The sequence below is a fragment of the Pristiophorus japonicus genome, chromosome 1, assembly GCF_044704955.1.
Source record: "Pristiophorus japonicus isolate sPriJap1 chromosome 1, sPriJap1.hap1, whole genome shotgun sequence".
Taxonomy (NCBI): domain Eukaryota; kingdom Metazoa; phylum Chordata; class Chondrichthyes; family Pristiophoridae; genus Pristiophorus; species Pristiophorus japonicus.
In genome coordinates, this window is record NC_091977.1 from 14,049,709 (window position 1) to 14,063,710 (window position 14,002).

The 14,002-nt window shown below is 44.7% G+C and overlaps 1 protein-coding gene across 1 annotated transcript in view; it reads right to left on the reverse strand.

Annotated features, from left to right (window-relative positions):
* poln (polymerase (DNA directed) nu) overlaps nt 1-13,568 on the reverse strand; it is a 520,953-nt gene extending 507,385 nt beyond the window's left edge. Inside the window, exon 1 of the mRNA XM_070877627.1 lies at nt 13,497-13,568. Within this exon, the coding sequence (XP_070733728.1) occupies nt 13,497-13,506 (10 nt within the window). The 5' untranslated portion in view covers nt 13,507-13,568. The remainder of the gene's footprint in view (nt 1-13,496) is intronic.
* Between the last annotated feature and the right edge of the window lie 434 nt (nt 13,569-14,002).

Here is a 14,002-nt window from a genome sequence, read left to right on the forward strand (position 1 = left end):
AAAGTGAAACTGTGCTAACTGACTAGAACTGGAGCAAACTAAATGACGAGAATTCCGATTTCTAAGATACTCCGTTCTACACCAGTTGCTCCAAAAAATCAGGAGCAAATCATGTGGAAACTTGGGGCCATTATTCGTGCGCCATCAATCCCTCTGGTAAACAGAATTCTGGATGCATATCAATGAGCTCTCAAAGCTTAAACTTTGGTACATTACAGCTTCAAACTACTTTGCATATTAACAGATTGCCCGGAGAGCCAACATTTAGAAAGAGAAAGCAAAGAGAAAACATTCCACGAACAAAATAACATGCATCCAGTTCAAACATTATTGTGATGGTTCATTATCATGTTTAAGGTCATTAAGTCCATAGCCAAATGTTTATTATTGCAATTAAGCTCTTGTGTAATACTGCAAAAAATCTGCACAGCCAACTAACTGCCCTCTGCGTCAGAGAGGAAAGAATCTAATCCTTGATGTTAGAGGAACAAGCTGTGAGGAATCACTTTATAAGCCAGATCTCTTGAACCTCAAAATGAGATGCCTCAGAGGAGACTTAACAGAGGTACTTAATAGGATAGAGAAATTAAACACTGCGGGCTCAATTTTCCCCTGTGATTTGCATCATTTTTTTGGAGCAGGCTGCTTTTTTTGGCCTAAGTTAAAAAACCGATTTCCCAATCAATTTGCACCAGCCTAACTCAGTTAGTTACGATTTGTTTAAGTATGTTTTTTTTCAGCCAAAGGGGGCATAACCTTCCACATGCGCCAATTCTGGCCATTTAGGCAAGTTTTGTCAGCTGATAGTTACTCTAGTTCTTCTTAGGCCAGCGAATATGGCCTCTGCAGAAAAACCTTCTGAAGAGTAAAATAAATCGGCGCAGGTGAGTGCAGCAGATGCCCGGACATCAGCAGCAGGAAAGGTAAGAGAGAGGGAGAGAGAGGGGAGGGGGAAGAGAGAGGGGGGAATAGAAAAGAGAAAAGGGGGATTGGGGGGAAGAGAGAAGGGGGTTGGGGGGGGATGCCTTTTGGGTGTAGTTAGGTGCGGTGGGGAGGAAGCCATTTGGCCTGGGATAGGGGCGGGGAGTGGACCGGGAGGCCACTCGGCCTGGGATAGGGGTGGGACCAGCAAGGCACGCGGGGCTGGGGTGCTGTAGCTGGACCGGCACCAGCTAGGGGTTCGGGGTGACCTAGCGAAGCAGACCGGCAAGCCCTTCGGCCAGGGCTAGGGGCGGAGAGCGGGACCAGCACGCTACTCGAGGCTCAGGGCCGGCGGGGGAAGCAGACCGGAAGGCCCTTCGGCCTGGGATAGGGGCAGGGATCGGCACCGGCATCGGGAGAGGTGGGGGGGGAACTTTAATAATTGGAGGCAAGTTGATGCAATGTGTTTTAATATGTTTTGAAGTTAATGCAATGTGTTTTAATGTGTTGGAGCTGGTTGTATGTTTCACTTTCCAGCCTCAGCTCGAATTGTGTTCCTGGTCACCGTGACAACCCAATCTTTTTGGCGCAGATCAAGGCTCCACCCTCAAAACTAAAGGACAGGTTAGGCTGCGCCAAAATGAAGAAATCCAACAGGGAAACTTGGAACATTTTTTTTTTTGACATATTTGGGCCCCAAAAAAACTGGCGTAACTCTTCAAGTACGCCAAAAAAAAGCTTTGGGGAAAATTGAGCCCATGATAACACGCCAAGGCAGCAAGACATGAGGACACAGATTCAGGGATCTGAAGCACAAGCTTAGGGTGCACCTCAGAATGTGCTTTTCTACACAGCGGGTGCTCAACAGTTTGGAATGGGTCGCCAGAAAGGGCAGTTGACGTCAGGGAACTGAACCCATTTCAGAAACAGCCAGAAACTACGATGATCAGGCAGCAGTAGTGTTGGTATTCTGGAAAGATGAGTCCAAGCAGGTCAAAGAGCCTTCTTCATCCAAACTAATCTTATGATCTGAACAGCTTCATTTTTGTGACAATGCATCCCATTCTATTAATATTACTGCTGACAGATACGCTCAGTAAATCACATCTTATTCGCAACACATACATTTTCATTTCTTCTTATAATGCTCAGTAGACAGTACTGTCAGGTTCCTTCTACACGGCAAAAGAGAACAAAATTCTGGTCCAATCATAAAATTATAGAGGTAGGCTACAAAACAGCAAGAGACACTGATAAAATACAAGCTCAAACCCACTCAGACCTCTCTACGGAACACTTTAAGGGTTATTTCATCCTTTGATACACAAATCACTGAAAGTAGCAACACAGGCTATTTTTAATTTTTTTTAATTAATTCCTGGGATGTGAGTGTCGCTGGCAAGGCTAGCATTTATTTCCCATCCCGAATTGCACTGGAGAAGATGGTGGTGATCCGCCTTCTTCAATCGCTGCAGTCCATGTGGTGAAGGTACTCCCACGGTGCTGTTAGGGAGGGAGTTCCAGGGTTTTGACCCAGCGATGATGAAGGAACAGCAATATACTTCCAAGTCAGGATGGTGTGTGACTTGGAGGAGAACGTGGAGGTGGTAATGTTCCCATGCACTTGCTGCCCTTGTCCTTCTAGATGGTAGAAGTCGCGGGTTTTGGAGGTGCTGCCGAAGAAGCCTTGGTGAGTTGCTGCAGTGCATCTTGTAGATGGTACACACTGCAGCCACTGTGCGCCTATGGTGGAGGGAGTGAGTGTTTAAGGTGGTGGATGGGGGGCCAATCAAGCGGGCTGCTTTGTCCATAAGGTTAATTAAGGCCATAAAAAAGCAAACAAAGCAGTGGGTTGGTTTCTAGAGGGATAGAAATATAAAGTAGAGAAGTTATGCTAAACTTGTATCAGACCTTGGAGTAATGTGAACAGTTCTGGTCTCCCTATTCTAAAAAGGATATAGAGCACTGGAGAAGATGCAAAAGAATTTACTAGACTGATACCAGAACTGAAAGATTGCAAAGATTGAACAGGCTGGGGCTCTTTTCTCAAAAAGAAGAGAAGAATGAGGGGTGACCTGATAGAGGTCTTTAAGAATATGTAAAGGTTTGTTAGGGTCGATGTGGAGAAGATATATCTATTGCGGGCGAGTCACTAATAAATCCAATTGGGAATTCAAGAAAAACTTCTTTACCCAAAAAGTGGTTAGAATGTGGAACTCGCTACCACAGGGAGTGGTTGAGGTGAATAGCTTGGATGCATTTAAGGGGAAGCTTGATAAACACATGAAGGAGTAAGGAATAGAAGGATATGTTGATGGGGTTAGATGAAGAAGGATGGGAAGGGGCGCATGTGGAGTATAAACACCGGCACGGACCTGTTGGGCCAAATGGCCTGTTTCTGTGCTGTAAATACTTTGTAATACTTTATAACTTTTTAATACTTTGTAATACTTTGGATATTACATTTGCCATTTGTTTTGTATTCCTAAAGCAAACTTATTAGTGGCGTTCTTATAAAACTACACTGCTGAAAATTGTAAAGGGATGAACACCTCTCAGTGAGTTCAAACCATGCAATGTATAGGTGATGGTTTGGGATAATCAGATAATATTTCGACAACTTTATTTACCATGTCATTCTCCCCAAAGATGCATAGACAATAAACTAAAGGCAGCATTTGGTTCAAAGTAAGCCATCTTCCACCTACGGGACCCATTCTTCACCTTAAGTTAAGACCTGATAATGAAATTGTCACAAAACATATATATGTGGCGGGAGACATAACTAGCACAAAGGAAGATGGCGTAGTTGTTGAAGGCCAATCATCACAGTCCCAGGACATTGCTGCAGGAGTTCCTCAGGGCAGTGTCCGAGGCCCAACCATCTTCAGCTGCTTCATCAATGACCTTCCCTCCATCACAAGGTCAGAAGTGGGATTGTTCACTAAAGATTGCACAGTGTTCAGTTCCATTCACAACTCCTCAGATAATGAAGTATGTCCGTGCCCGCATGCAACAGGACCTGGACGGCTTTCAGGCTCGGACTGATAAGTGGCAAGTAACATTCGCACCACACAAGTGTCAAGCAATGACTATCTCCAACAAACGAGAGTCTAACCGTCGCCCCTCGACATTCAATGGCAATATCATCGCCGAATCCCGCACCATCAACATCCTGGGGGTCACCATTGACCAGAAGCTTAACTGGACCAGCCACATAAATACTGTGCTGTGAATATTCATAGAGTGCATCAGAATGGATTTGGACAAGAATTATTTTTAATTCAGAGGGTTGTTGCTTGTTAAGACATAGAGGGCTGGATTTTCGATCTTGTTAGCGGCGGTAAGCACTTCCGGGCTGGTGGCCATCTTCCACCGCCAGCCAGCAGTCGGTGCCGGATCAAGGGGGCGCGGAGCATTACTGCCCCTGGTTGCGACACCGGCTCGATATTTGCCTCGCGCCCAATCCATAGCGCCCTGTAGCGCACCAGAGTAGGAATGCCTGTGGAAGCTGTTCCAAGCTGTAGCGGCTGCAGTGAGGTAAGTCATGTCGAGCTGAGGTAAGTGTGATTGTTTTTTATTTTTGCGATTTATGTTGTGGTGGCATGAGTAATGTATTGGGAATGTTTTTGGTGGGTTTTTTCCAGATTTGCGCCCCCCCCCCCACTCCCCCCAAACCTCGAGGCCTCTCTTAGGTTGCTCCGAGGCCGGGATTTTCATTTGCTCAGCCGGCCTAGTGTCCTATAAATGGTGTGCAACCCCTCCCTTAGTGCTCCGCTCCAAACTCAGGGCCCAGCTGATAGATTTTGCGACAGCAGAAGCAAACCATTTCCCGGCGCAAAATTTACTGCTCCGGCCGGATTAACGCCGCAATAGAGGCGCAACCGAATTTCCACCCCAGAATGTCCCACTAGAAACAGTGGTGGAAGCAGGACCCATAATTCATTTTTTAAAAAGAAGATTAATATCTGAAATAATAAATATTGAGAAGGGTATGGGGAAAGGGCTAGGGACTGGGACTCGGTGATTGCTCTTTCAGACATGTGCTGAATGGCCTCTTCCTGTGATGTTACCTGACGTACCACTCCGGTTATAAACCAGCGTCTCCTCCTAAGCAGCAGTGCTGGAGATCTGCTCGTAGAAATGTTAAAAATAACGGCTCTTGTGACTGTGCCTCACCGTCACAGGTACTCTCCCATGCTGTTTAATTGGTGGCAATGCATGCTTGCCTTGGTAATTCATATTTATGCTCAGACGGAGTTCCATAAATACATGAGCAAATTGAGTGCAAGCTTAAATGTAATACAGGATGACTCGAGTCCTTTGCAAACAGTACAGTTATGCCTACAGCAGTGTCTGCTTATCGCTTCAGTCTAGTGCACCCATAACATTATTAAACCTAAAAGGGAGAGGATCTTTTGGCCATGAACACTGTCAAACCAGATTGTTCTTTATTCATCTTGAAATTTCATAAATGGCCAAGATTTATCCCGGCCAGCTCGTAGCCACTTTTAGTCAGGGTTTTACAAAGGATTACATCGGATATATGGCACAGAAACGGGCCATTCGGCCGAATGTCCATGCCCGCATTTATGCTCCACTCGAGCTTCCTCCCGTCTTTCCTCATCTAACTCTATCAGCATAACTCTGTATTACCTTCCCCCTTATGTGCTTGTCTAGCCTCCACTTAAATGCATCTATACTATTCGCTTTAACCACTCCCTGTAGTAGCAAGTTCCACATTCTCCAAGACTCTCATCCTCCAAGTAATAAGTGACCTCCCAATACTTCCTACCAAAATATGCTACCTCACATTAATCTGTGTTGAACTTAATTTGCCAATATTATGCACATTCTACAAGTTTATTAATGTCCTCCTGTAATTTGTTGCAGTCCTCCTCAGTATTGACTATAGCCCCCAATTTGGTGTCATCCGCAAATATAGAAATTGTGTTTTTGATTCCAAAGTCTAAATCGTTAATATACATTGTGAACAACAGTGGTCTCAGCACTGATCCTTGTGGAACACCACCACCCACCTTCTGCCACTTGAAGCCAGCTAGCTATCCATTCTGCTACTTGTCCCCTGACTCCGCATTCTCTGACCTTGTTCATCAGTATTTTATGGGGTACCTTATTGAAGGCCTTTTGAAAATCTAGATAAATTACATCTACTGCATTACCATTGACTACTCTCTTACCTCTTGCAGTGATGGATCCCTCTATTAGCACTCTGTCAGAGTTCTGTAAGTCACTGGAGCTCAACACCTACACCAAGAATCTCCTTGTCATTTCACACTGGTCAACAGAATGTCAGCTGTGGCTCAATGGGTAGCCCCCTCACTTCTGAGTCAGAAGTCTGTAGGTTCAAGTCCCACTCCAGACACTTGAGCACAAAAATCTTGGCTGACACTCCATTGCAATACTGTGGGAGTGCTGCACTGTCAGAGGTGCCGCCTTTTAGACGAGACATGACATAAAAGATCCCATGGCACTATTTCGAAGAAAAGGAGGAGGGTTTCTTGGCTGCATTTCCTACACTTCAAAACTACTTTATTGTTTGATGTCCAGTGGACATGAAAGGCGTTATATAAATGCAAGTCTTTCTTTCTTACAATACTATTCTTGTAATCTAAAATTTAACATTGTGCCTTTTACATAAGAACATAAGAACATAAGAATTAGGAACAGGAGTAGGCCATCTAGCCCCTCGAGCCTGCTCCGCCATTCAACAAGATCATGGCTGATCTGGCCGTGGACTCAGCTCCACTTACCCGCCCGCTCCCCATAACCCTCAATTCCCTTATTGGTTAAAAATCTATCTATCTGTGACTTGAATCCATTCAATGAGCTAGCCTCAACTGCTTCCTTGGGCAGAGAATTCCACAGATTCACAACCCTCTGGGAGAAGAAATTCCTTCTCAACTCGGTTTTAAATTGGCTCCCCCGTATTTTGAGGCTGTGCCCCCTAGATCTAGTCTCCCCGACCAGTGGAAACAACCTCTCTGCCTCTATCTTGTCTATCCCTTTCATTATTTTAAATGTTTCTATAAGATCACCCCTCATCTTTCTGAACTCCAATGAGTAAAGACCCAGTCTACTCAATCTATCATCATAAGGTAACCCCCTCATCTCCGGAATCAGCCTAGTGAATCGTCTCTGTACCCCCTCCAAAGCTAGTATATCCTTCCTTAAGAAAGGTGACCAAAACTGCACACAGTACTTCAGGTGAGGCCTCACCAATACCCTGTACAGTTGTAGCAGGACCTCCCTGCTTCTGTACTCCATTCCTCTCACAATGAAGGCCAATCTGATTCGCCTTCCTGATTACCTGCTGCACCTGCAAACTAACTTTTTGGGATTCATGCACAAGGACCCCCAGGTCCCTCTGCACCGCAGCATGTTGTAATTTATCTGACGATGTTTGCACGACAACTAACTTCTGACCGTTTCCGAGTAAATTTTACAGCAATTGGAAGCAGCAGCAGATTTGGTTTAAAGGTGTTTCTGTTTTTCGTCAACAACAAGTCATGTTTGCCAATATGGGCTATCACATGCTTTGTATTAAATCAGCCAATTATTCATGAGCAGACCCAAACAGTGCAAGTACTATAAACACTGTTATATTATTACTAAACTTTTACACATACTCACTATTGAGCCAGGATAAAAACCCTCTGAATTTATTTATATGGCACAAAATGGCCACCACATCTGCCTGCATAATTTGGATAGGTGTTGGGGAATTCTTCCATAGGTTTGAGTACTGGAAGAATCCAAACTCTGTGGGGTGAAATTTACACCATCTATGTACAAGTGCGTTCGAAAAGATTATGGGGCCGAAATTCGGTACCGCCCCAAACCGAGGCGAGGCAGGGCTGCAGAAGTCCCACCCCGGCAGCAAAATTGGGGTTAGCACCCCCGAGAGGAAGCGGATGCAATGTTGCATGCTCCACTTCCTCTCTAGGGCAGGACTTAGACGCTAACCGCATGAATTTACCAGCACTACGGGCAGGAGCACAGGGCCCTCCCCTTCCGTTAAAGGGGAGGGCACTCTGCGAGCTCTGCAATGAGGCGAGTGGCCACCACTATGCCACCGGGAAGCGGGATGGTGTGGCAGCAGCCTGGCACAGAAGCGGAGTGCTGGACTGCAACAGCGCGGCACTGACTCCGGCAATTGACAAATTTGCTGGAGTTCTTTGAGGATGTAATGAACAGGGTGGATAAAGGGGAACCAGTGGATGTGGTGTATTTGGACTTCCAGAAGGCATTTGACAAGGTGCCACATAAAAAGTTACTGCACAAGATAAAGGTTCACGGGGTTGAGGGTAATATATTAGCATGGATAGAGGATTGGCTAACTAACAGAGAACAGAGAGTCGGGATAAATGTTTCATTCTCTGGTTGGCAACCAGTAACTAGTGGGGTGCCGCAGGGATCAGTGCTGGGACCCCAACTATTTACAAGGAAGAAGGGACTGAGTGTAACGTAGCCAAGTTTGCTGACAATGCAAAGATGAGAAGAAAAGCAATGTGTGAGGAGGACACACAAAATCTGCAAAAGGACATGGACAGACTAAGTGAGTGGGAAAAAATTTGGCAGATGGAGTATAATGTTGGAAAGTGTGAGGTCATACACTTTGGCAGAAAAAAATCGAAGAGCAAGTTATTATTTAAATGGAGAAAGATTGCAAAGTGCTGCAGTACAGCAGGACCTGGGGGTACTTGTGCATGAAACACAAAAGGATAGTATGCAGGTACAGCAAGTGATCAGGAAGGCCAATGGAATCTTGGCCTTTATTGCAAAGGGGATGGAGTATAAAAGCAGGGAAGTCTTGCTACAGTTATATTGGTGAGGCCACACCTGGAATACTGCATGCAGTTTTGGTTTCCATATTTACGAAAGGATATATTTGCTTTGAAGGCAATTCAGAGAAGGTTCACTAGGTTGATTCCGGGGATGAGGGGTCTGACTTATGAGGAAAGCTGGAGTAGGTTGGGCCTCTACTCATTGGAATTCAGGTGATTTTATCGAAACGTTTAAGATTATGATTATGAGGGGGCTTGACAGGGTGGATGCAGACAGGATGTTTCCACTGATGGGGGAAACTAGAACTAGGGGGCATGATCTTAGAATAAGTGGCCGCCCATTTAAAACTGAGATGAGGAGAAATTTCTTCTCTCAGAGGGCTGTGAATCTGTGGAATTCGCTGCTTCAGAGAATTGTGGAAGCCGGGACATTGAATAAATTTAAGACAGAAATAGACAGTTTCTTAAATGATATGGGGATAAGGAGTTATGCGGAGCGGGCAGGGAAGTGGAGCTGAGTCCATGATCAGATCAGCTATGATCTTATTGAATGGCCAAGGGGCCGTATGGCCTACTCCTTTCCTATTTCTTATGTTCTTATACTCTAATTTCACAAGACAAGGCCGTGACTGGTAAGTCAGCCAGGGAAAAAAAATTGCGTGCTGCACCTCCCTTTTAATTTACGCCCTGCGAGCAGAGTTCGGCCTGGATCGTGACCTGCACGGTTCATACGAACATTGCCCATGGCAACCTCTTGCGGCGTTACTGAAGTATCACTCCGGGGCGAAAACAGGTCACTCCGCCCGGAGATTACATCATCATCACCGGCACAGCGGCCCGGGGCGCTACTGGTAGGAACAGGGCACTACCCGTTTGCATCTCTGCTAACTCCCGCGGAATATCGCAGGCAACAGTAGCGCGAGAAGTCGTTTGCGCCCCTTTAGCGGTCCCCCGGGACACTAATGGGCGGCGCAAACAATGCAATTTCTCCCCCTACAAAGCACAGTTTCGGCTCCTCAGTCCTTCTGCTTTAAGAATCATGCTCTAGAAATTAACCCCTCATGGATTGAATCTAATTCTATTGTTTTTAGCTGTTCAGCAAGGTGATGGGCAGCCAGTATTTGCTCTGTGCCTTACCAAAAAGCTTGCCTGCAATTAGAAACTCACCACTTGCAAAGGGAGAGCCTGTATCCACAAGGCATTAAAAAATCTTGGCGCACAGTATATTATAAACCAAACCTCTACATCACTGGTTTACTGCTCACACTGTTAGGATGCAAATTAAATGGGGGTGGTGGTAATAACTACCAGCACGGACCTGTTGGGCCGAATGGGCTGTTTCTGTGCTGTAAATACTTTGTAATACTTTGAAATTCTATGGGGCTGGTAGGGACAGTAAATATCCACTTCATTTTTTAACATCAATGCTTAACCAACACAAATTAAAATTTTGCAGAATCCATTTATTGGTATAGACGCGACTATTCATTAATATCTTGCCATTTATCCAGCTGTACAATTTATCCAGCTGTACAATTTCCTTTCCTGTTGAAAGAATGCAAGAGAAGAAAAGGAAAAATAGAAAAGAACAAGATGGGATACACACCTACTGGCAGCTGACAGCTGATCGCTTGTAAGCTCTGTGCTGCACGGTCATGTGATTGAAATGTGCCGTCAAATCTATCTGGGTGGCATCTCTCTGTCTGATTCTCACTGTAAACCTGCGTGTGAAGTATGTTAACGTTCTTCCTTGTCATATTACAAGGCTGGAATTGAACACAGTTCGCACCATCCCTGAAAAACACAACTCTGCCTAAGTGTGACATCTTTTTTTGGTCTTAAGTCAAATCATGAATTTAGATATGAAGCTCTTAATTTTTTCTTAAATTGAATAGAGATAATAGGTTTGACTTTTACTCCATTTCACATGTTTAACAGAGCCCAGAGTAGATCGTTATCACAACTCTTGCATGTTATTTACTATTTTATTTATTTATATATTTATATATACACACACAATAAAAAGTACAGCTCCGATTTTAACTCGGGCGTGTTTCAATGTTCCCTCTAATTTTTTTTTCCATGCGCAGTCCCTTTAAATTCACTTACGGGATTCTTTTTTTGTATGTAGATTTTATTCAAGGTAATGGATATTCATTGTTGAAAGATGAACATTTTCCACTTCAGGCAAGGTTGTCTGGTTTATCATGAATAGTGCTCTGGAGTACTGTGTAGTTGCTTGGCCCAGGTATGAGATTGCCAAGTCTGCCACAGAATGTTAACTTAGTTTTGAGCTTCAATTGATAAGCTTGTCATCTTGGAGTCACCTCAACACCAAAAGAACCCTTCGTACCTCCCCTTAATCCCCTCTGGTCAGGGATTACATGGTTAGTGCAGAGTAACGCTCCCTCCATTCTGCCCCACAATACGTCTCACTACAATTATATAGGGCCTTAGTGAAACCACATCTGGAGTACTGTGTTTGGTCTCCTTACATAAGGAAGGATATACTTGCCTTAAAGGGAGTGTGATGAAGATTCAACAGACTGATTCCTGCAGTGAGGGAATTGTCCTATGAGGAGTAGACTAGGTATATATTCCCTGGCATTTAGAGGTATGCAAGTTGATCTCACTAAACATATCAAATTCCAAAGGGGCTTGACAGGGTAGATGCTGGGAAGATGTTTCCTCTGGGTAGGAAGTCTAGAACTAGAGATCACAGTCTCAGAATAACAGGTTGGCCATTTAGGACTGAGATTTTATGTTTATTCGTTCCTGGGATGTGGGTGTAGCTGGCATGGCCAACATTTATTGTCCATCCCTAATTGCCTTTGAAAAGGTGGTGGTGAGCTGCTTTCTTGAACTGCTTTAGTCCGTGTGGTGAAGGTACTCCCATAGTGCTCTTAGCGAGGGCATTCCAGGATTTTGACCCAGCGACTATGAAGGAACGGTAATATATTTCCAAGTCAGGATAGTGTGTGACTTAAATGGGAATTTGGAGGGGATGGTGTTCCCATGCGCCTGCTGCCCTTGTCCTTCTAGATGGTAGAAGTCGTGGGTTTTGGGGAGGTGCTGTCAAAGAAGCCTTGGCGAGTTGCTGCAGTGCATCTTGTAGAGGGAGATGGTGGTGCGAGTGAATGTTGAAGGTGGTGGATAGGGTGCCAATCAAACAGGCTGCTTTGTCCTGGATGGTGTTGAGCTTCTTGGGAGTTGCTGGAGCTCCACTCATCAAGTGGAGAGTATTCCATCACACTGTACTTCGTAGATGGTGGAAAGGCTTTCAGGAGTCAAGAGGTGAGACACTCGTCACAGAATACCCAGCCTCTGACCTGCTCTTATCGTTAAGTTTCTGGTAAATGGTGACCCCCAGGATGTTGATGTTGGGGGATTCAGTGATTGTAATGTCGTTGAATTCAAGGAGCGGTGGTTAGACTCTCTCTTGTTGGAGATGGTCATTACCTGGTACTTGTGTGGTACAAATTATAATTGCCACTTATCAGCTCAAGCCCGAAAATTGTCCAGGTCTTGCTGCATGCGGGCACAGACGGCTTCATTATCTGAGGAGTTGCGAATGGAACTGACCAATGTGCAGTCATCAGCAAACATCCCCACTTCTGACCTTATGATGGAGGGAAGGTCATTGATGAAGCAGCTGAAGATGGTTGGGCTAGGACACTGCCCTGAGGAACTCCTGCAGCAATGTCCTGGGGCTGAGATGATTGGCCTCCAACAACCACAACCACCCTCCTTTGTGCTAGGTATGACTCCAGCCAGTGAAGAGACTTTCCCCCGATTCCCATTGACTTCAATTTTATTGGGCTCCTTGATGCCACACTTGGTCAAATGTTGCCTTGATGTCAATGGCAGTCACTCTCCTCACCTCTAGAATTCAGCTCTTTTGTCCATGATTGGACCAAGACTATAATGAGATCTGGAGCCGAATGATGCTGGCAAAACCCAAACTGAGCATCGGTGAGTAGGTTATTGGTGAGTAAGTGGCGCTTGGTAACACTGTCAACGACACCTTCCATCACTTTGCTGATGATTGAGAGAAAATTGATGGGGTGGTAATTGATTGGATTGGATTTGTCCTGCTTTATGTGGACAGGACATAGCTGGGCAGTTTTCCACATTGTCAGGTAGATGCTGATGTTCTAGCTTAACTGTAACAGCTAGTACTGGAGAAATTTCTTCACTCAAGGTTTATGAATCTTTGGAATTCTCTATCTCAAAGAATTGTGGATGCATTGAGTATATTTAAGACAGAGATCAATAGATTTTTGGATACTAAGGGACTCAAGAGATATGGGGATAGTGCAGGCAAGTGTAATTGAGGTAGAAGATCAGCCATGATCTTGTTGAATGGCGGAGCAAGCTCGAAGGGCCGAATGGCCTGCTCCTGCTCCTATTTCTTATGTTCTTATGTTATCTTGTGGCCTCTCTGGGTGAGATTGCCAATTTGTGCCCCATTTTGTGCGGTGGGCCCGTGCATACTAGGAACTAGACTGAGATTTCACAAAACTCATTTTATGTCGGACCCTTACAGCCAGCAAACAGAGGAAACTTTCTTTGCATCCTATTATTCCGGCCTCAATTTGAACTCAAGTTCCAATGCATCACCAGACTGCACTTTACATAAAGTCATTTTGATATATAACTCATTAGCATGTTAAAAACAGACAGACTGTTTTACTTTCCAACAAAAATTAAAGATTACAATCCTTCCTTAAATTCTTTTGTTAAAAAGCGGTTAAAATGTCAATGTACCTTTCCTCATTATGCCAATATTCTACCTCCTGAAGTGCTGCATCTGTTCCCGGCTTCCCCTTGTTATGTCCATCTGTAGCTTTCTCTTCCATTTCATGGTTCCACACATCTGGAAAGAAAACTTCATGGGTCACATTCAACTAGTGTTAATTAATGTACTGTTTAAATAAAACAATTTACTCATCTGTAACTAGCACAAAAATCTAGGCTGACACTCCAGTGTGCTGCTGAGGGAGTGTTGCACTGTCGGAGATTCCATCTTTCAGATAAGATGTTAAACCAAGGCACTGTCTGCTCTCTCAGGTGGGCGTAAGAGATCCCGTGGCACTATTTCGAAGAAGAGGAGAGGACTTATCCCCGGTGTGCTGGGCAATATTTATCCCTCAATCAACATCACTGGTCATTATCACATTGCTGTTTGTGGGAATTTGCTGTGCGCAAATTAGCTGCCGCGTTTCCTACATTACAAAAGTACTTTATTGTCTGTAAAGTGCTTTGGGACTGCC